This window comes from Stegostoma tigrinum, chromosome 20 (assembly GCF_030684315.1).
Source record: "Stegostoma tigrinum isolate sSteTig4 chromosome 20, sSteTig4.hap1, whole genome shotgun sequence".
In the NCBI taxonomy this organism is placed as follows: Eukaryota; Metazoa; Chordata; class Chondrichthyes; order Orectolobiformes; family Stegostomatidae; genus Stegostoma; species Stegostoma tigrinum.
The window spans coordinates 1,952,116-1,973,476 of NC_081373.1; the positions used below are offsets into that span (position 1 = coordinate 1,952,116).

General features: G+C 40.4%; 1 protein-coding gene across 1 annotated transcript in view; it reads right to left on the minus strand.

The window, feature by feature from the left end:
- shoc2 (SHOC2 leucine rich repeat scaffold protein) overlaps positions 1 to 21,361 on the minus strand; it is a 116,728-nt gene that overhangs the window by 19,749 nt on the left and 75,618 nt on the right. Inside the window, exon 4 of the mRNA XM_048550990.2 lies at positions 5,670 to 5,800. Coding sequence (XP_048406947.1) covers positions 5,670 to 5,800 — 131 coding nt within the window. The remainder of the gene's footprint in view (positions 1 to 5,669; positions 5,801 to 21,361) is intronic.

The following is a 21,361-nucleotide window of genomic DNA, read 5'->3' on the forward strand; positions in this document are numbered from 1 at the left end:
TTTTGAGTTCAGCAGCCATCCTTCAGGATGCACCAGTAAGTAGGTAATTAACTGAAGCAAATAGTTCATTAACTTATTTCTGACGTTTTCTTTAAAAAACAGCAGTGGTTACATTGCAGAGTACAAGAAACAATGGATTTTGAAAAAAGCTACTCAAGATATACTGTCACCATGGTGTGTTTATCACCAAATCACACTTTGGCCTGACCCACTACCCCTCTGAAGTCCTCCCTTCTTTGAATATCTCACCTTGTTCTGCACCATCATTCATTCTCTGAAGTACAAAAATACCTTCAAGATAATTTCACTGCCTTCCTCTGATTTCCACCTCCATCACGACTCAATGCGATCTAGTCTTTCCTAAATATGCCCCTCTACGTAAACACCTCAATCCATATTCACAGCTGTCCCCCTGACCTGGTTCAAGTTCTCCAGGTTCATTCTGTCCATCACTTACTTTCACTCCTCCCATTATATCAATCACAGGTAAGGCCATCACTATGCTCACCACCTGCGTGGGCCATGTTCTATGACTCAACCTTACTCCTTTCAGTGTCTTTGCTGAAAAATAATCAACCAGTTCACTCACATGAGCTTCAACAAAATCAAAATGCCTAGCCTTTTTCCACTTTATTATAACTTTTTTACGGCTACTGATTTTATCTCCATCTTTGATATCCTCACCACCACCACCCCCCCCCCCCCCAAAAATAATTAGAGGTACAGCATGTCAAATCTGGCTATCCAAAAACCTTTCATTTTTGAACTGACATGCTAGTACAGTCCCAGGGTCTGCAAGGTAATGAGAGGCACGGATAGAGTCGATAGCCAGAGACTTTTCCCCAGGGCAGGATTCACTGCCACGAGGGGTCATAGTTTTAAGATGTAGGGAGGAAGGTATAGAGGAGACGTCAGAGGGAGGTTCTTCACCCAGAGAGTTGTGAGCGCATGGAATAGTTTGCCAATGGTAGTCGTAGAAGCGGAGTCATTAGTGACATTTAAGCGACTGCTGGACATGCACATGGACAGCAGTGAATAGAGGGGAATGTAGGTTAGGTTATTTTATTTTTGGATTAGGATTAATCCACGGCACAACATAGTGGGCCGAAGGGCCTGTACTGTGCTGTACTTTTCTATGTTCTATGCATTAGGTTCAGGGAAAATTGATTATCCATCTACTCTATTTCTTCTGCTGTCTCTAGATTGCATATTCAAAACAGGGGCTTCCACATTTTCGTCCCCTCCCCCCACTGCACCACACAACCAGCCCAGCTCTTCCCCTCCACCCACTGCATCCCAAAACCAGTCCAACCTATCTCTGCCTCCCTAACCTGTTCTTCCTCTCACCCATCCCTTCCTCCCACCCCAAGCCGCACCCCCATCTACCTACTAACCTCATCCCACCTCCTTGACCTGTCCGTCTTCCCTGGACTGACCTATCCCCTCCCTACCTCCCCACCTATACTCTCTCCACCTATCTTCTTTACTCTCCATCTTCGGTCCGCCTCCCCCTCTCTCCCTATTTATTCCAGAACCCCCACCCCATCCCCCTCTCTGATGAAGGGTCTAGGCCTGAAACGTCAGCTTTTGTGCTCCTGAGATGCTGCCTGGCCTGCTGTGTTCATCCAGCCTCACATTTTATTATCTTCCACATTTTAGTCCCATTGACAGGCAGAATTACTCTCCCAGTCTTTCAAGAAATCTCTTCTTCGGGCTTTTGTTGGTCTTGGTTATCAATCATAGAATGTCTGCAGTGTGGAAAGCAGGCCATTTGGCCTTTCAAGTCATACCAACTCTCCAAACAGATCCCACCCAGATTCACACCCCAACCCTATAGCTCCACATTTCCCATGGCTAATCCACCTAGCCTGCACACCCCTCGACACTATGCGGCAATGTAGCATGGCCAAATCACCTAACCTGCACATCTTTGGGCCAGGTAGTCTTTAAGTGTATGCAATTCGGGCGAGCAACTCAAGACTGCTGGAGATTGCAATGTGGTTCAGGCAGCCTCAATCATCACTGGAATCTGTGACATTTTCTGAAGAAGGTGCAACCTGGTGTTACAGTTCAAGGCTTCTAATGAGATAGCGTGCAAGACCAAAGGCATTAGGCAGAACACTGACTTTCAGTTTAACCTGGATCCTGATCTCTTCACTATTTACATGTGAATCTTTATTACATTCAGGGTCTGCATTATTTGCGGCACTATACAGGCTAGATGTACAAAACCCAGGTTAACTCAAAATCTGGGACTGTCTCAATCCCAATGATCCCAGTTTTTGGGAATTGTATTTGTACTCTTGCACTCATGCCACTTCTCTGGTATGGTCCTCATTTCCAAGGTACACAGATTTGAACTGATACAGCAGACAACTGGTTATCTGCTCATCCCTGGGTCTGGCTCGACCACAATCCTATTGGGACTTGCACACATCTGCCAAAGCAATTCTCTATTCCACTGTACAGGAATACAAATACAGTCTTAGTTTCTTTTCCCTACTGTACACTATCATCTTAAATCCTTCCCCTGTCACCTTCACCCTTGCCTTCAACAAGTACAAAGAACTAATGAGCTTCTATCACCAAGGTAGAGACTATTCAATCAGCGACCTTCCTTTCCACAACTCCACTGATCCAAACTTTCCCTGATGTCCACTGTTACACTAGCCATGGGCTCACATCTTTCTCCAGTTTCTCCTCTCACAGCCTCTCCAGATTAATCTGGTCTATGAGACCAGCACCTTCTGATCACTTAATTTCCCCTTCTAGTCTCCATGTTAGTTGTTTAGGCTTCAGATATTGTCTGTTTCCTTTAAACCTTCCATTAACACTCCTTTTTTCAACAAAGCTAAACCTAGACTCCGTCATCTTTGTAAACTACCATTCCTCTTCCAACTTTCCTGCCTTCTCCAAAATCATCGAACATTTTAGTCACCTACAAGGCCAACACCAGTTTTCCCAGAACTCCATGTTTGAACCCCTCTAGTGGTCCTCAAGGATTTATCCCTGGTTTCCCATGTTTCATCTCTCTGCTTCCCCTTGACAACTTCAATCAAAAGCACATAGTATTTTCACTTGTATATTGATGAATCCAACTCTGCATCATTGCCACCTCCATCAACTCCTCAACCATCAGATGACTACACCATAAATCCACTAATGAAATGAAGGTAAATATCCTCCAATTGACGAGACTTAAGCCATCATTTTTGCTCTTGGCCCTAAACTACATTACCCCATCAAAAAATCCACTCTTCCCCTTGGAAGGTCTAAACTAAATGAGCAATCTTGGTATTAGATTTAATCCAGAGACTAGCTTTTGATCACATATCACCAAGACTGCCTAAACCATTTATAGTTTCTTCTAGCTTTGCCCTTGTCTCAGCACATTATCAGCTGAAACCCTCGGCTCGTGCCAATGTTACCTCTAAAATGATTATTCCAACACACTCCTGGCTGGCCTCCCAGATTCTATCTTCTAAACTTAGGGTCATCCAAATCTCTGCTGCACCCACTTTGCCTGGCGTGGGCTGGTGTGGCCTCGAGCAAGGCTCTGGCAGCGGAGAAGGAAAAATTGGATTCTTTAAGTTGTTCTTTTTTCAATTTTAAGTTATGATAATGGCGCTAACGCATGGTGTTATTATATATTTTTCCACTGTATGTTATATTGAATATTCAAGACACTAAATTATTCAATTAACTCGCATCAAGGCCCATTCATTTAATCACTTCTGGACTCAGTGACTACATTGATTTCTAGCCAAACATCTTCAATTTTCATCTTTGTTTTCAAATCTCCTCCAATCCATTATCCTTAGATATTCTGGGCTCCTCAGTCTTCTGGAATTTAATTTTTGTTTTGTTTATTCATTCGGGGATGAGGGTGTCACTGGCAGGCAGCATTTATTGCCCATCCCTGACTGCCCAGAGAACAGTTAAGAATCAACCACACTGCTGTGGATCTGGAGTCACATGTGGGCCAGACCAGCTAAAGATGGCAGTTTCCTTCCCGAAAAGACAGTAGTGAACCAGATGGTTTTCTCCTGACAATGTGCAATGGACTCATGGCTATCATTAGACGCTTAACTGAACTTTTTTAAATTGAGTTCAAGTTGTATCATCTGTGGTGACAGGATTGGAACCCAGGTCCCCAGAACATTATCTGTGTGGCTGCTCTAACTGTCCAGCAACAATATCACTGGGCCATCGCCTCCCCCATCTTCAATGTCAGTGACAGTGTCTTCAATGTTCTAGTCCAATGCTCTGAAGTTCTGCCTCCATGCCTCTTCTCTTGGATAGATTTTTTTCTTAAAGAAGTGTCTTAAAAGAAGGAAAGCAACTTCTTTGAGCAATCTGAACATTTAAAAATCGCAAGTAGCATATTTTGCTTTTTGACCCCGTGAAATACTTTGGAACATTATACTTGCGTAGTGCCTTTATGTAAATGTGCTTGACTGTCGTGGCATCAAGAAATCATCTTAAGAATTACTGCAAAACTAGAAATTTCCAGTCTTGTCATTAATATTTTAGCAAAGTATCCATACTGCTAGATTCAAAATGCTTGAAGGATTAAGACAAAGAATTGTCATACACTATTGATTTGACCTAGTATAATTCAGTAGTCTTGATAATGTAAAGCATAACACACCATTGTTATAAATACAGTAAATCCTCTGATTCATTACAATATCACAGGAAATGTGTTACTAAATGCAATATGTTTTTAGCCAGGGGGATGACTATTGTAAAAGATTAATTTTGTCTAAATTAGTCATCCATTACTTTTAAGTATGTACTTTTAGACTTTTTTTTGAGACTTCCAAACAATTGTTTGATAATAATTCTTGCCACCAGCCGAGTGTCTGCAAGCAGAAACCCTAATTACATTGTAGCAATATGTAGATGCGTGCTTGCAATGCTAAGGCATACAAGACTATGGACCATGTGTTGGTAAATGGGATTAGAACAGGTAGGAACATGTTTTTAAACAATGCAGATTCAATGGGCCAAAGTGCCTTTTCCTACACTGTAGACCTGTACGATTCGATGTCAGAACCAAATCTTTGGTGTATTTTAAAACCTCACTCAGTGTGCAACAATTTGAATGGAAGTATTTGTGTTGTTTCTACGACCTCCCTATTTTCTGCTTCTTTTCCCCTCTTAGTTAGCTGGCACCTTTCACCCATAACATGTACTTACCTTCTCTCCACACATGCTCCATATTCAGTAATCAATTCCCATATCTGAATACTGCCATTTACAAAATGCTCCAACCAAATGAAACCACTGCATTTGCTGTGGTGAGGGGTGGTATATTTTCACACTTCCAGCTTTCTGGAGAGGGAGTAGAAAATAAAAATGATCAAACTAATGTGTTTCCAGATTCCTGGCTACCAGTTTTGTTCTGACCTCCTGAGGTGTTATCTGGAAAATGTACTTCAGTTTAAACTCAAAAATTTTTAGAACTGAGTTTATTTTCAAAGAATAAAGAATACTCCTGGCCGTTCTTTCACAGTATTGAAATGTGGTGGAAAAAATGTTAAGTGGCTCAAAGAATCAGGGCATTTTTTTTAAATGACTAGAGAATTACATGCATAAATTATAATTAACTTTCAGGAAGAACTTCCACAAGTTCGAGTTTTGCAGCCGTTCTATCCAATGCTTACCTCAGGTAATGAGGAGATATTATTGTTCTCTAGATTAAGTTCATCCAGTTCACTACATTTCGCCAATGATTTAGGTACAGCCGACAGCCTGTTGTATCTCAGGCCCAAACGACTCAGACTGGACAAATTTCCTGCAAGAGGGCATATTAAAAGTTTTAGGTTATATTGTTCATTTCAAAACGTTTCAATCAGATTCCCACTCATCTTTCTAAGCTCCATGAAGTACAAACCCAGAGTCCCCAACCATCCTAAATCATGCCCCAATCTTGGGATTATTCTTAAAAACCTTCTTTGGGTTCCTCCAACACCAGTACATCCTTCCTTAGGTATACAGTCCAGAATTGCTCAATATTCCAAATGAGGTTTGACCAGAACTTTAAACAGCCTCAGCAGTACATTCTGCTCTTGTATTCTAGATGTCTTGGCATAAATGCTAACATTGCATTTGCCTAACTGCCAAATAAATTTGCACGTTAATCTTAAGAGAATCCTGAACTAGGGCTCCTACGTCCCTTTGTGTTTCTGATTACAGATCTCCCCATTTATAACATAGTGTATACCTCTATTCTTCATACAAAAGTGGATAACCTCTCACTTGCCTACATGGTATTCCATCTGCTATTTCTTTGTCCTTTTTCTTGGACTTGCCTAGCTTGTCCAAGTCCTTCTGCAGCCTCCCCACTTGCTCAACACTACGTGACCCTCCACCTCCCCTCATGTACAAATTTAGCAACAACACCTTCAGTTCTTTCATCCAGATCATTAGTGTAAACATGAATTGTTGAGGTCTCAACACCAACTCCTGCACAACTTCACTAGTCACCAGTTGCCATCCTGAAAAAGACCCCTTTATCCACACTCTCTGCCTGCTGCCAGTCAGCCAGTCCTCTATCCATGCCAGTACCTTGTCCCTAATACCTTGGGGTCTTATTATATGTAGAAGCCTCTTGTGAGGCAACCTAACAGAAATATTAACCCTTCATTCTCATTGATCTATAATAATGAGCTATTGTTCATGACTTTAAAAGAAATGTGGCTCCACGAACTCATCTAAGGAGTGGCAAATATAGACTAAATTCACCACTTACTATATGAAATAGATTCAGCATTTCTTCTCATCCAGTTATAATTTTCCATTTAATGTATTTCCTTCAACAATCCAAAGATGCTTTGATCAGAGAAGGTGGCCCCTTTCACACTGTCAATGTTATAACTTTCCCCACTTTTAAAACTAGCTTCCAGTTCCTATGTCAGCACAAGAGCACAACTCTTGGCCAACTGCAATTCAAACCATCAGCTATGTCATCACGCACTGATTCACATGACCTGATTTATATAGGTACAAATTTTAAAAAATTTAAAACTGCCAAAACTCAATTATATCATCAACCAAAAGCACTTTGCAACTTGAGAAATAAATAATAGCATGTATAGTTGGTGGCAAATTGCAATGTCATTGCACCAGTCTAAATTCTACCCTGGCAGATAAAAAAAATAAATTCAATAGAAATATGCAATTAAAAGCTAATCAAATGGTAACCGTACAACCATTGCTGACTGACATAAAACCCATCTGACACACTATTTAGGGAAGGAAGTTTGTTGCCTCTACCTGGCTTCCTACATGTGATTCCAGGCTCTAAGCAATTTTGTTTGATTTTTAATTGCCCTAAAGGCAACAAGGGATGGGCAATAAATGCTGGCCTAGCCATTGTCATCCACATTCCAAGTGAAATACTAAAATCTTGGTACAATGTGAAAATGTTTAGATCCCACAAAATTAAAATTAACCACTGTGGAAAAAAAAATCAAACAGCATTTATGCGAGATTTTTGTGGAGCCCTGAAACAAGATGTGAACGAATTTGGTGACTCATAAGTCCAGCTGAGTTACAGCTGACACCTGAAATTTTTGACTTCTGCCACAGAGCAGAGAATGGTTAGCAGCAGTCAAGTTAAAGCACAGCTTTAAGGGGTTTTGCACCGTTCGTCAGGGCCTTCCAAAACAGAATATAGCAACTTTTCACAAAAATATTTATTGTAGCTTAAAAGGGGACTAACCTGTACCACTTAATGCTATATCTAGACACAGGCACAGGTCTGCAAACACAAATGTTGCAGTACGTGCAGCCATAAGAACACAGGAAATGCTCTGTGGGATTTATCACCAAAAATTGATTTCAGATATTGGTCAAAAAGAACACTTGACCATTTCCTGTTTATATGTTTAAAATGGTTTAAAAACATTTTTTGAACTTTAAGTACAAGGCCAGCTACCAAAATAGAACGTCAGCAGACAAGATGACCTATCGGGGTAAAGCTTCATGCAAAAAGTGTGGAAGCTTTAGAAGTTCAGCAGCCAATGTATAAATTAACATCATTGCACCTTATCTTGAAGCAACTGCACCAGAGTCACAGCAGTTGTGAATTCAAGACCCAGTTTGGAGAACAAAGCATTTAATTTAGGTACGAGCTCTAGTGCAGTGTTGAGTGTGTGCTGCACAGTCAGAAGGGCCTTCTTTCTGACAAGTAAACTGAGGCCCCATTTGCTCCCTCAGAGGATTTGAAAATCTCTCGGCATTATTTAAAGAATGATAGGGAGTACACCCTGGTGTCTTAGTCAATCTTTATTCAAGAGGTTATTTGGTCATCATTATATTATTGTCTGTGGGACTTGCTTATGTATAAGCTGGCTTCATTATAATAGTGACTATACCTCAAAAAGTATTTAAATCACTGTAAAATCACCAGGATACCTTGAAGGTCATGAAAATTGCTACATAAAATCAAATTCTTTCCACTTTCATTTCTCCTTTGGTAACCATGTGAACTATTAACACGTCAATAAAAACTGGAAATCTCATACCAATGCCTGAAATACTATTACAGCAAATGTAGCACTCAGTGGTTTTGATTTGTTGGGTACATGATTACATATAAAAGGTAACATTCAGAATTTACAGATTTCTGAAAAGCTTGTATTGAAAATTTCTAAAAGAACAATACAGATATACTCAGTCATGCCCAACACTCCCCCCTTTTCATACAGCACCTCTCCACGCAAGTGGAGATACAAAGACTGACCTCTTAGCTCCTCCCTTCTTAGCATCTAAGGCTCTAAAGATTCTTTCCAAGTGAAATTGCAAATTATCTATGTTTTCAATTAAGTACATTGCATCTGTTGCTCATGATGTACTCTCCTTTGGATTAGGGAAGACAAAATGTCAGCTGGGTGACCACTTTGCAAAGCATCTCCATTCATTCCATGAGCATGACGGAGTTTCCTATTAGTTATCATTTCAATTTTCCGCCTTGCTCTGCTCAGACTTTGGCCTGCTCCTGGATGTACTGCCACTGGAGGGGGTGCGGAGGAGATTCACTAGGTGGATTCCAGAGTTAAGAGGGTTAGTTTATGAGGAGATGCTGAATAGACTGGATTATATTCATTGGAATCTTATAGAAACATATAAAATCATGACGGGAATAGATACGATAGAAGCAGGAAGGTCGTTTCCACTGGTGGTGAAACTAGAACAAGAGGGTACAGCCCCAAAATGAGGGGGAGTAGATTTAGGGCTGAGTTGAAGAGAAACTTCTCCACCCAAAGGGTTGTGAATCAGTGGAATTCCTTGCCCAGTGAAATAGTTGAGGTTTCCTCACTGAATGTTTTTAAAGTTAAGGTAGTTTTTTTTTAATAGTAAAGGAATCAAGGGTTATGGTGATCGGGTGGGTAATTGGAACTGAGTCTAGGAAAAGATCAGCCATGATCTGATTGAATGGCGGAGCGGGCTTGAAGGGCCAGGTGGCCTGTTCCTGTTCCTGATTCTACTGTTCTGCTGCAGTGTTCCAATGAAGCTCACTATAAATGTCAAAGCACAGCACCTTATCTTTAAATTCAGCATTAGATTCAACATTAAGTTCAAAAATTTTAGATCATATTCTCAGCTTCTACTTTGTTTGATGTTTTCATCTCCCCATTTCCCTTTATTTCTGTCACTTTGCATTGAGGCAGTTGCTGTCCAATCATTCATACCCTCATCGAGACAGTTTAGAAGTACATTACTTGCTGCCACACCCTTTGGCCTTTGTTACTTAATCTCACCTGCCTCCAGACATCCCTCAGCCTTTCAAACAGTTTCCTTTTTGTTCTTAATCCTCCATTTATTCAAATCTATTTCTTTTGTGCCTCAGTTCGATCAAGGGGCATCACCAGTCCACAATGTTAACTTTGTTTCCCTCCTCAAATTGCGGACTGAAATGCTAAGACTTTTCAGTATTATCAGTTTTTATTTAAGATTTACAGCATCTACACTACATTGCTTTTGTAAAGCAATGCTGCCTTGGATACAAGTCGTTTTGGATGAGCACTTACCAGATCACACTGTGCAATGGCATAATCCATTATAATAAAACAAACATTGGATGTTAATGACTCGCACTGCTATACAAGGCTAAAAGTATGTAATACGATTTTTATGCAAACCAATATTTCGCTTTCACCTAAATTCCCTGGTTGTTTGTGATAGCAGAAACTGTCTCACCAGAGTGAGGGAACACCACTTTGGGAAATACGAATATCAGCAGCCAATTTCAAGACAAAAATGGCAATTATGAATTCTGCCATGTTATCAGATACAGGCACAAGAGTACTGGATTCAGTTCAGAGGAAACAGGCCTGCTAATACTGCCTTCTTGCTGTGGTCATATTAATTCTTCCTGGAGAAAGTTTATACTACTATACGGTGGTAGGAAGATGATATAGAATACAAGTATAGACCCGGTCCAATCTGAAAAAGGATTTTAAATAAATGCACGTTATAGGCATTCAAATTGAAAAACAATGAAGCTCTGAATAAGAAGCAATAAATGTTTCTTTAAAATGAAAGCTGTTCAAATACCATGAACTTTGTTGGAAAATATTACATAGAAATTATTGATCAAACAAACTCTTTAAAAATTCAGAGAAATTCAAAGCAAAAACCACATCCAATTTAGTAGCACAGTAGTATGGACGCTTCTAACACTTCTAACGATGAAGGAAAGCATGCCATATGCCTTCTTGACCACCCTATTGACCTGCGTTGTCACCTTCAGGGAACAATGGACCTGAACACCCAGATCTCTCTGTTCATCAATTTCCCCTAGGACTTTTCCATTTACTGTATAGTTCGCCCTTGAATTTGATCTTCCAAAATGCATCACCTCGCATTTGCTGGGATTGAACTCCATCTGCCATTTATCTGCCGAACTCTCCAGTCTATCTATATTCTGCTGTAATTTCTGACAGTCCCCTTCACTATCAGCTACTCCACCAATCTCAGTGTCATCTGCAAACTTGCTGATCAGACCACCTACACCTTCCTCCAGATCATTTACATATATCACAAACAACAGTGGTCCAAGCACAGATCCCTGTGGAACACCACTGGTTACAGGTCTCCAATTTGAGAAACTCCCTTCTACTACTACCCTCTGTCTCCTGTTGCCCAGCCAGTTTTTTAATCCATCTAGCTAGCACACCCTGGACCCCATGTGACTCCACTTTCTCCATCAGCCTGCCATGGGGAACCTTATCAAACGCCTGACTGAAGTCCATGCATATGACATCTAGAGCCTTTCCCTCAACAATCAACTTTGTCACGTCCTGTTTGTTTAAGTCTTTGTAGCGTGTATAGGATTTTGCTGCCTAATTGTGGTGTCAGGTCAGTCTGTACTGATCGGTATGTGTTCTTGTCGGCGAGCAGTGCCAGTGCTTTGGAGATGTAGTCCTTTTTATTCATTATCACTGTCATGCGCCCTTTGTCTGCAGGTAATATAGTGATATTTTTGTCCTTTTTTAATCTGTCCAGGGCTTGTCTTTCCCATCTGTTGAGGGTGTCGAGTTTCCACTTTCTGGTTAGTGTTGGGATTACTGTCTGTTCTATAGTTTTGTTGTGTTTCTTCGTTGACATTGTTGGTCTTATGTGTGGCTTCCAGTGTAGCTAGCAATTCCATTTTGGTGGTGTCCCTGAAGTTGTAGTTCATTCCCCAGGGGAGAACGGCTTTTTCCATGTCTGTCAGTTTCCTGTCGGAAAGGTTCCTTATCCATGTGTCAGTTCTGTTGTTGTCATTTTTGTAGTTAAGCGTGGTTAGTTTGTCTTGCAGGGTCTCACAGAGACTGCAAGAAACACTACATCGGACAAACAGGAAGGAAACTAACAACGTGAGTATATGAACACCAACTGGCCACAAAAAGACATGGCCAGTGCTCACTCATCTCAATCCACATGGACAAGGAGAACCACAACTTCAACTAGGACAGCACTAAGATCCTGGGACAGGCGAGGCAGAGACAAGCACAAGAATTCCTGCAAGCATGGCACTCCACGAAGCAGGCTATTAATAAACACATTGAACTCGACCCCATATATATTCACGATGGAGGAAATCCAGAAGTGAGGCAATCCATCGCAACGGACCCCAGAATTTAAAAAGCAGGCGGGAAAACACATTGATGCTTTATCAGAGGCTGCACTGACGACATTACCAAGCACGGTAACGAAACGTCTACGGAACAACAAACCAGCTTGGTGAGCCAACCAACCTCAACACCCAAAACCCAAGTTACAGATCTACTCCAAAACCTTACAGTTAATTCAAGACAGCAACTTACCATCATCATCTCAAAGACATTCAGACTTTGCCAGTGATGTGTACATACCATGAATAAATAAAAAGGAATATTTGCCTGACATTATTTCTGAACTTGCTTTACATGAAAGACAAACATAATTCAGAGCTGAAATGTCCAAAAATTAACCTACCACCCTGTTTCACTCAAAACAAATTACTTGGATGAATCAGCATGCTAAGGCACACCCTTGTGTCCACTGTAATTTCAATTTATACTGGCCCTAAAGGATTACTTGTATTTGTGTTTTATATCATGGCTCACATCATACTTTTCAAAATATAGTTACACAGCATGTGAAAATGCCTTTTTTTAAAATACACAATTTGCACTGAATGCTTCTTTGATATTCTACATTGCTGAAAGTCAATATACCAGTTCAAATTAGTGTCAGTTTGCGCAAGGTTAACTGCAGAAAAACTCAGTTCAGTGCTTTATTTAAAAGATAATAAGTCATATTTGCCCTGAACATGAATTGATAGGAGAATGGGATAAAACCTATAAGTTCACATTGATAGGTATCTACATATTGCATAACATGTTTTAAAATAACTTAAACTGATCATGTAAATGAGACCTAAAGTGACAAACGGCGAGGATTGAATCCATTTCGGAAATGGCCACAATCACAGTGCAAATGGATCCTAGCGCAAGCTTTTCAAACAGCTAGTGAGCAGTGTGACCCAGAAAGGAGCTTCAGCCAAGGGCAAGATCAAGATGTCAAAATGCTACAGACCCAGTACAGTGGCTCTGAGGGAGATCGGCCACTACCAGATATGCAGCCAGCAGCATATGTGAACTGCGTTTCCATCCTGCAAAACATCAATCAGGATTTTGAGACAGACCCATACTTCCATTATGGCTCTGGTGAAGACCAGTGAGACTTACCTGATGGGACTCTTCAAGGACAACAATCTGTTCACTATCCATCAAACCAATCATCATGCGCAAAAACATCCAGCTGGCTGGCTACATTGATGGAGAAGTGCATTAGAAGCTCTTTTAATAGCCACACCAAGAGGCAAATGCATACTTTTGCGCCTGGTTAACGGTTCAACATTTTAAATTAAGCTGATGTTGACAGTATAATGTAAGGAACAGAGTGACATTGTCTGCACATGCGTTCAGGTTTAGCGACATCTTTGGACCTGCTCCGCATGCGCGGGCAACTATTATAATAGCCCTCTGCAGCTAACGGCTCCATTAAAGTATTTCGGTACAGCTAAAATATGGCCAACAGGTAACTTGAAAGAAATGGAGAAGTGCTGGAGTAAGAAGAAACCAGTGCAAGTGACACATAAATAGATTAAAACAAACAAAACTAGGAATATATATTGCCTGAGATAACAAGGTGTAGAGGTGGAGGAACACAGCAGGCCAAGCAACATCAGAGGAGCAGGATAGCTGATGTTTCAGGCCTAGGCCCTTCTTCAGAAATGGGGCCAATATATATTGCCCTCCTGCCTCTACAATGATGAGAAGAAAAAATTATTTTAAAGTCTAAATAAAAGCACATGTTTATGGTTAAATTCACAGGACAGCTAGATTGAGAGATGTTTGCACTTACAGCACATTTGAATCCCAAATTCAACATCGCAGCAACCACATTCATGCTTCACTGCTGCTGCAATAACTCTATTTAAAGTCTCGACCAATTATTACTAAATTACATTTGCAAACTCTTATCAGTGGAGAAAAGGCTTAACCAGTTTCATAAAAATGTGGCACTAGCCAAACTTTTAAAGAGACAAACTCTTTCAGATAGCTAAATGTTGCAGAAAATTAAATAAATTGTAGGAAGGAACAGATATTATTTTGTTTAAATTGTACAAGGCAACTAATGAAGGGAAATTATACAATGCATTATATTTTGTCTGAATATATTGCAACCAATTGTATTGCAACTGTACTTTTACTCTAGGACAACACCCAATATACTTGGAGAATAGACAAAAATAGATGGTAAACTAAAAAGGATACGTAAGCACATCATAACTTTAATCACGGTCGCAATTTTTTTAAAAAACAGAGTCTGAAAATGGAGAGATGACCGTCATTTCATTAGAAGGGGCTTAGAACATGACAAATAAAGTGCATAATTGAACAGGCAATAAGATTCTAATTAAAGGCCTCAGGATGAAATATTAATTCATTTTACAGGTACCATCAGGCCTGCTTAATATTTCCAACAGTTTCAGATTGTATAGCAGTTTTCCAACATCGGAAGTATTTTATTTTTTTCACCAAACCTATTGCTTTGTACATTTCACACTAAATTAACAACTGTAGCCAAAATTTAATTTGTCCAATGTTAACTAGAGCAAGAAATTAAGAATTGAGCCAGGATCATGAGTTTCATTGATACCATAGTGGAAACAGGCCATTTGCCCCATTGGGTCGGCACCAAACCTCCAAAGAGCATCCCAGCCTGACCCAGCCCCCTACACTTTCCCACCGTACTGCCCAAGATATAAAATATGTAAATAGACCAAGAAGTGACTTGGACATGAGACTTATTAAAGTGAGATCTACCTAAACAGCCTACCAAAATAACAGATACTATGAAATATAATAAAATCTGAAAGAAATACGAACACTGGAAATCAGAAAACAGAAATTGCTGAAGATCATCAAGTCTGGCAGCATCTGTGGACAGAAATCAGAGTCAACATTTCAAGTCCAGTGGCCCTCCCTCAGAGCTATGAAACACAACACCTTTACAGTTGTCTCTGATGAGGGGTCTAGGCCCGGGGCGTCAGCTTTTGTGCTCCTGGGGTGCTGCTTGGCCTGCTGTGTTCATCCAGCCTCACATTTTATCACCTTTACAGTTGACTCATTCTTACATGTAATTTTTTTTAGTGAGTTTAGCTAGCACAACTAACACGAAAAGAACTGTAGTAAAATAGGTGAAACTGTAGTATTTTTACACAGAGGTTTTCCTTTAGTTTTTTCACCATTTACAGAAGCAATTGGACGTATTTGAAGAATCTCCATAGTTTTCGAAATAAATGGTCAATAGAATCCATTAAAGAAAGTGACCAACGTAATGACACTAAATAAATTTCAAAACCGTATTTGAACATATCCTAAAGAGCATTTCAACTGAATGGCTTATTCCTTGCCTCAACTAAATTATAAAACTTAACCATATCAGGTTAAACTAATATTTAGTAAATCCATCATAGGCACGTAAATTTTATGGCAAGAAATATCAAGCTAAACCTTTAAAAAAAAACACCTGGGTTTTGTCTTAACTGAGCATAATTTAAACACGGATGTTTCAAATAGAATCTGTGCACTAGGTTACAGAATACCCACCCCTACGACATAGTACAGACTGGCCCAAATCATGAAAGGGAAACAAAGACCAATTTGTAGGCAAATTGCACAGCATGTATTAATAGAGTCTCAAATACAAACTGAATGATCCAAAAGAAAAAATACATCAGGATAGGGAAAATGTTGGTCATTAAAAGGCACTTGATAAAGTTCCCCACAGCAGGCTCATTCACAAAGCCAGGAGGTATGGGATACAGGGTGATTTGGCTGTCTGGATTCAGAATTGGTTGGCTGACAGGAGGCAGAGAGTGGTTGTAGATGGTAAGTATTCTGCCTGGAGGTCAGTGCTGAGTGGTGTCCCGCAGGGCTCTGTTCTCGGGCCTCTGCTCTTTGTAGTTTTTATAAATGACTTGGATGAGGAGGTTGAGGGGTGGGTTAGTATGTTTGCTGATAACACAAAGGTTGGAGGTGCTGTTGATAGTATCGAGGACTATTGCAGGCTAGAGCGAGACATTGATAGAATGAAGAGCTGAGCTGAGAAATGGCAGAGAAATGAAAAGTGATGCATTTTGGAAGGTTGAACTTAAATGCTGAATATAGGACTGAAGGCAGGATTCTCGGCAGTGTGGAGGAACAGCGGGATCTTGGTGTTCAAGTGCATAGCTCCCTCAAAGTTGCCACCCAGGTGGAGCAAGCATGCAATTATGGCATAATTTGCCATTCACGTAGGTCTAGAACAGAATACATCAGTCACTGTTGTTAAAGGTTCAAATATGGCACTTGCTAGGATATGGAGTAGTTGAGGTGAACAGCATTCATGCATTTCAGAGAAGTGCAAAAGGGAAAAGCATAGAAGAATATGGTTACAGGCACAAGTTAACTTGGCTGTGAAACATCCATCGAGCCAAATGGCCTGATTCAGTGCTGCAAATTTGATACAAGTCTCAATACCATCTAGTATACTTTTTTTGGTGGGCAGTTCACAAGAATTGATATCTTATGGAGGTTAGGTCATCAGTATTTTTGAAAGAATAATAATATTAATAATATTAATAATAATAATATTAATAATAATAATAAGGAAAACACTTTTTTGGTCAATGCTGTAGCTGATTCCAACACTTGGTGCATAAAAGGAGAAACCTGTCAATACTGGAATACAGAAAGGTTTGGAGAACTTCTGACAACTTTTAAACAACAAAAAAAATCAGTGTCTATCACAATCTTGACAAACAGAACACTGGATAAACACAGTGGGGCAGGCACCGTCTGGAGGAGAAGTCAACATTTCTCCACGAAGTCTCTTCAAAGGACGCCCACTTTGAAAAAGTTCTCTGCTTCCCGTCTCCTGCTCCAGATGCTGCCTGGCTTGTTGTGTTTTTCCAGCCTCCTGTTTATCTACCTCAGATTCCAGCATCTGCAGTTGGTTTTGTCTCAACCACAATCTTGCCTCCCTCATACTTCACCATTCCTTCTTCTCGATGAGTCCTGGAAATAGATCTAAACTAATGTGTTCAATGTTAAAATTCTTGTCCAGCCTTCTAATATTATTTTTGTTTTATTTCAGGACAAGTGTAACACTGGTTAGCAGAGGATGTTCAGACAAGATGATAAAAATACTACATTCCCTTTGAGAGTCAGATTGCACCAGAACTGCACGCAGTATTCCAAAAGTGGCCTAACCAATGTCCCATACAGCCGCAACATGATCTCCCAACTCCTATATTCTATGCAATAAAGGCAAGCATACCAATATGCAAATCTTATCCACATTGCGCAGTAGCAAGAAAGGAATTTTTACAAGCACCCTCTAAGCCACTCAAAATAATTTAAGATCACATACAAGACTAAGCTACATTACTCTTAAGGCAGTTCATCCCCTCCCCCCACTGCACCACACAACCAGCCCAGCCAGTTCATCCCCTCCCCCCACTGCACCACACAACCAGCCCAGCTCTTCCCCCCCACCCACTGCATCCCAAAACCAGTCCAACCTGTCTCTGCCTCCCTAACCGGTTCTTCCTCTCACCCATCCCTTCCTCCCACCCCAAGCCGCACCCCCAGCTACCTACTAACCTCATCCCACCTCCTTGACCTGTCCGTCTTCCCTGGACTGACCTATCCCCTCCCTACCTCCCCACCTACACCCTCTCCACCTATCTTCTTTACTCTCCATCTTCGGTCCGCCTCCCCCTCTCTCCCTATTTATTCCAGTTCCCTCCCCCCATCCCCCTCTCTGATGAAGGGTCTAGGCCCGAAACGTCAGCTTTTGTGCTCCTGAGATGCTGCTTGGCCTGCTGTGTTCATCCAGCCTCACATTTTATTATCTTACTCTTAAGACAGGTCTATTTGGAATTTTGACAGAAAGAAAATTAATGTTAACCAACCTGATATTATGCTTAATCATGAGTCCTATGCCCTAATCATATTTAAACAAATTGATTTAATACCTTGCAGATAACAGTATTTCTATGTACCAGTCATAAATTTCAGAAAACATTTCTTAAAGTATACATGGAACTAAATGGGTTCTCACTTCCTTGAGCTTTCTATCATTACAAAATCTACAACCATAGAAACACTACAAATGTGCAACAAGCTTCAAACATTTTTCTACTGTACTATAGCATCACGAACGTCATGTGGTATCTAAGAATGAGTTTATAGGGCATTAGACTGGCATTTAAAGCTTTAACATTACTGTCAACAGGCAAACTTATTGTGGAGACAATAGGGACTACATATGCTGGAAGCCACAGTCTACAGGCATGAGACTAGAAAAGCACAACAGGTCAGACAGCATCTGAGGGGCAGGAAAGGTCAAAACCCTTTATCAGGGCTGGGGAGGGGGAAGGGAGCATGTTAAATAAATAGAAGGGAGAGAGGGAATGGGTCAGCAGGAAGGATAGGAGAGATGGTGATAGTTGGATGATCAGCGCCAGAAGTCTGATCCAAAAAGGTTGATGTTAACTGCATCCATTTTACCTTGCATTGCACACATCAACCATAACATGATAAATTATTATAAAGTCAAAGCAGCTTTGAAGCTAGACTATGTAATGCATTCTAAATTTTAAATTCTGCAATTTTAGCTATACAAATCTTCACACCTTGAAAATACATCAAATCACCAAGTACACTTTTCTGATTTATTTTAGATTGCTTTTCTATGTGTGGCACCTTGTCAGGGTAACACTTCCAAGAAATATTCTGCAAAATCATTAGCTTCTGACCCACTCAGTGTTCACTTACTGCATTGTTTAGTTCACTCAATTTGGCTGAAAGGTTACGTTGCAAGGCAGTGTGCCACCAACAGCATGGGTTTAATTCCTGCACTGGTTGAGGTCACCATGTAGGTCCCGCCGACTCAAACCCACCCCTCACCCAAGGCATGGTGGCTCTCACCACCAGTCACTCCTCTCTAACGAGAGCGCAGTCCTGTAGTCATTTGGGACTAAAGCAACTTTACTGCAAATCCATCAGTGATTGGCACATGCAGAAAAATCCACAGCAGGAATGCAGAGAAGACCTCCCTGAATGTCAGGAAGAAGAGAAGCATTCTGAGAAGTTTTAACCTTTAAAAATAGTTAAGTCAATCCTTCAGATAAAAATGGTGTCACATGGATTCAAAGAACACCTCTTAGAAGTTGAAATTTAAAACTATGAAAACGTCTTTCAACTGTACCAGGGACAGAAATGATGTATGGTATAAAATCAAGCACAAAATAATTTTACAAGGCAGGTGTTATAAGCTTTTGAGCTTAAGTTCACCAACTAATTTGGGTTTCAAGAGGAAAAAAAAGCTATCGAATGAAGACATTTCATTGCAAGCCTTATTCTGCACTTGCACACCTACTCTTCATAGACAATGGGCAGTTGATAACCAACATATAATTGTTAAAGGCTATTATTTGTTTTACACTTCAAATGTTGGATTGCACTCATAAGTCATGTAAATAAAACTGGAAGAGTTAATGGCCATAACTTAATTTGAGGTCTCAGTCCTCTTAGCTGTGGCCATCAAACCTTTAGGCCAAAATTACAATACGAAAGTTTCTAATAATGGACCAATATGTAGTACTTTCACTCACTCACACACACACACACACACAGATTTGTTCTGGTGTTGGCACAAAATAAAACATCATATTCTTTCAAACCAACTCTGATGAAGGGTCTAGGCCCGAAACGTCAGCTTTTGTGCTCCTGAGATGCTGCTGGGCTAGCTGCGTTCATCCAGCCTCACATTTTATTAGCTAAATACCAATGTGTGGATAACTCCATAATTTACAACATTGTTTCAGTAATCTCAACATGCTGATTCTATAATTGATATCGAATTCAATGACAGAAGTTTGAAAGAACCATTATAATCTTTTGGTAATGAGTCAACTAGTAAATGCTTTATTCTACAATGTCATGAAACAGTGATCAAGCTTTATGCAGTAGCATAGAGCTTTGTCTGGTAAATACAACTGTGCAGTGACCAACTGATTCCAATCTTCAAGTTGCTATAATCTACAAATATTACACAGTAGATACTAAGCACCATACAGACAGGATTTAATATTTCCACCTTTAAGAGTACAAAAGGCAACTGGATGAGCATAAAAGATTTTTAAAAAGTGAAAAAACTGTCATTCCAATTCCCTGTGGCCCACTTAATACTTTAGAATAGCTAATCCTCCCATAGTTACGATAATGCACTTGTTTTGAAGGCTGTTTTTGGCATACCTTTACAAAAATCAGATTAAATATTTATTTATACACACAATGCTGGAAATATTGTGGTTGGTTAAGTATATTGTCATTTCTTGCCCTCTGAATTATAATAGAATGAATCGATTCAGTGTGAACACGTCGGATTCCAAGATGTTTTTAATTACAATTCGAAATGTTTTAAGATTCTGTCAAATTTACAAGTACAGCCATGAGTTAAAGACCGAGAATCAAATCCCACTTTTGTCACAAACCTAAACAGATTATTTCAGAAGGTGGCAGGGAAAACCCAGGGAACCGCAGACCGGTGAACCTGATGTCAGTGGTGGGTACATTGTTGGAGGGTATTCTGAAGGACAGGATTTATATATGCACTTGGAAAGGCATGAACTTTGTGCATGGCAAAACATGCCTCACTATATGATGAGTCTTTTTGAAGAGGTGACAAGAAGATTGCTACAGGCAGAGCAGTGGATGTTGTCTATATGGACTTCAGCAAGGCATTCGACATGGTTCCACATGGTAGACTGATTAGCAAGGTTAGATCACATGGAATCAGGAGGAGCTAACCAACTGGATACAAAGTTGGCTTGAAGGCAAGAGGCAGAGGATGGTGGAAGAGCATTGCTTTTTGGACTAGAGGCCGGTGACTGGCGGCATCCCACAAGAATCAGTATTGGGGCCATTGTGTTTTGTCATTTGTAGAAAAGATTGGAGTATGAACATAGGAGGAACAGTTAGTAAGTTTGCAGATGACACCAAAATTGGTGCTGTAGTGGACAGCGAAGAAGATTACTTCAGAGTACAATGGGACCTTGATCAGATGGGCCAATGCGCTGAGGAGAGGCAGACGGAGTTTAATTTATCTACTGCGAGTTGTTGCATTTTAGTAGGGCAAACTAGGGCAGGGCTTGCAGGCCCTGGGAAGTGTTGCCAAACAGAGAGACCGAGGGGTGCATTTGCATAGTTCCTTGAAAGCGGAGTTGCAGGCAGCCGCTTGCCTCTATTGGTCAGTGAAGTTGGGA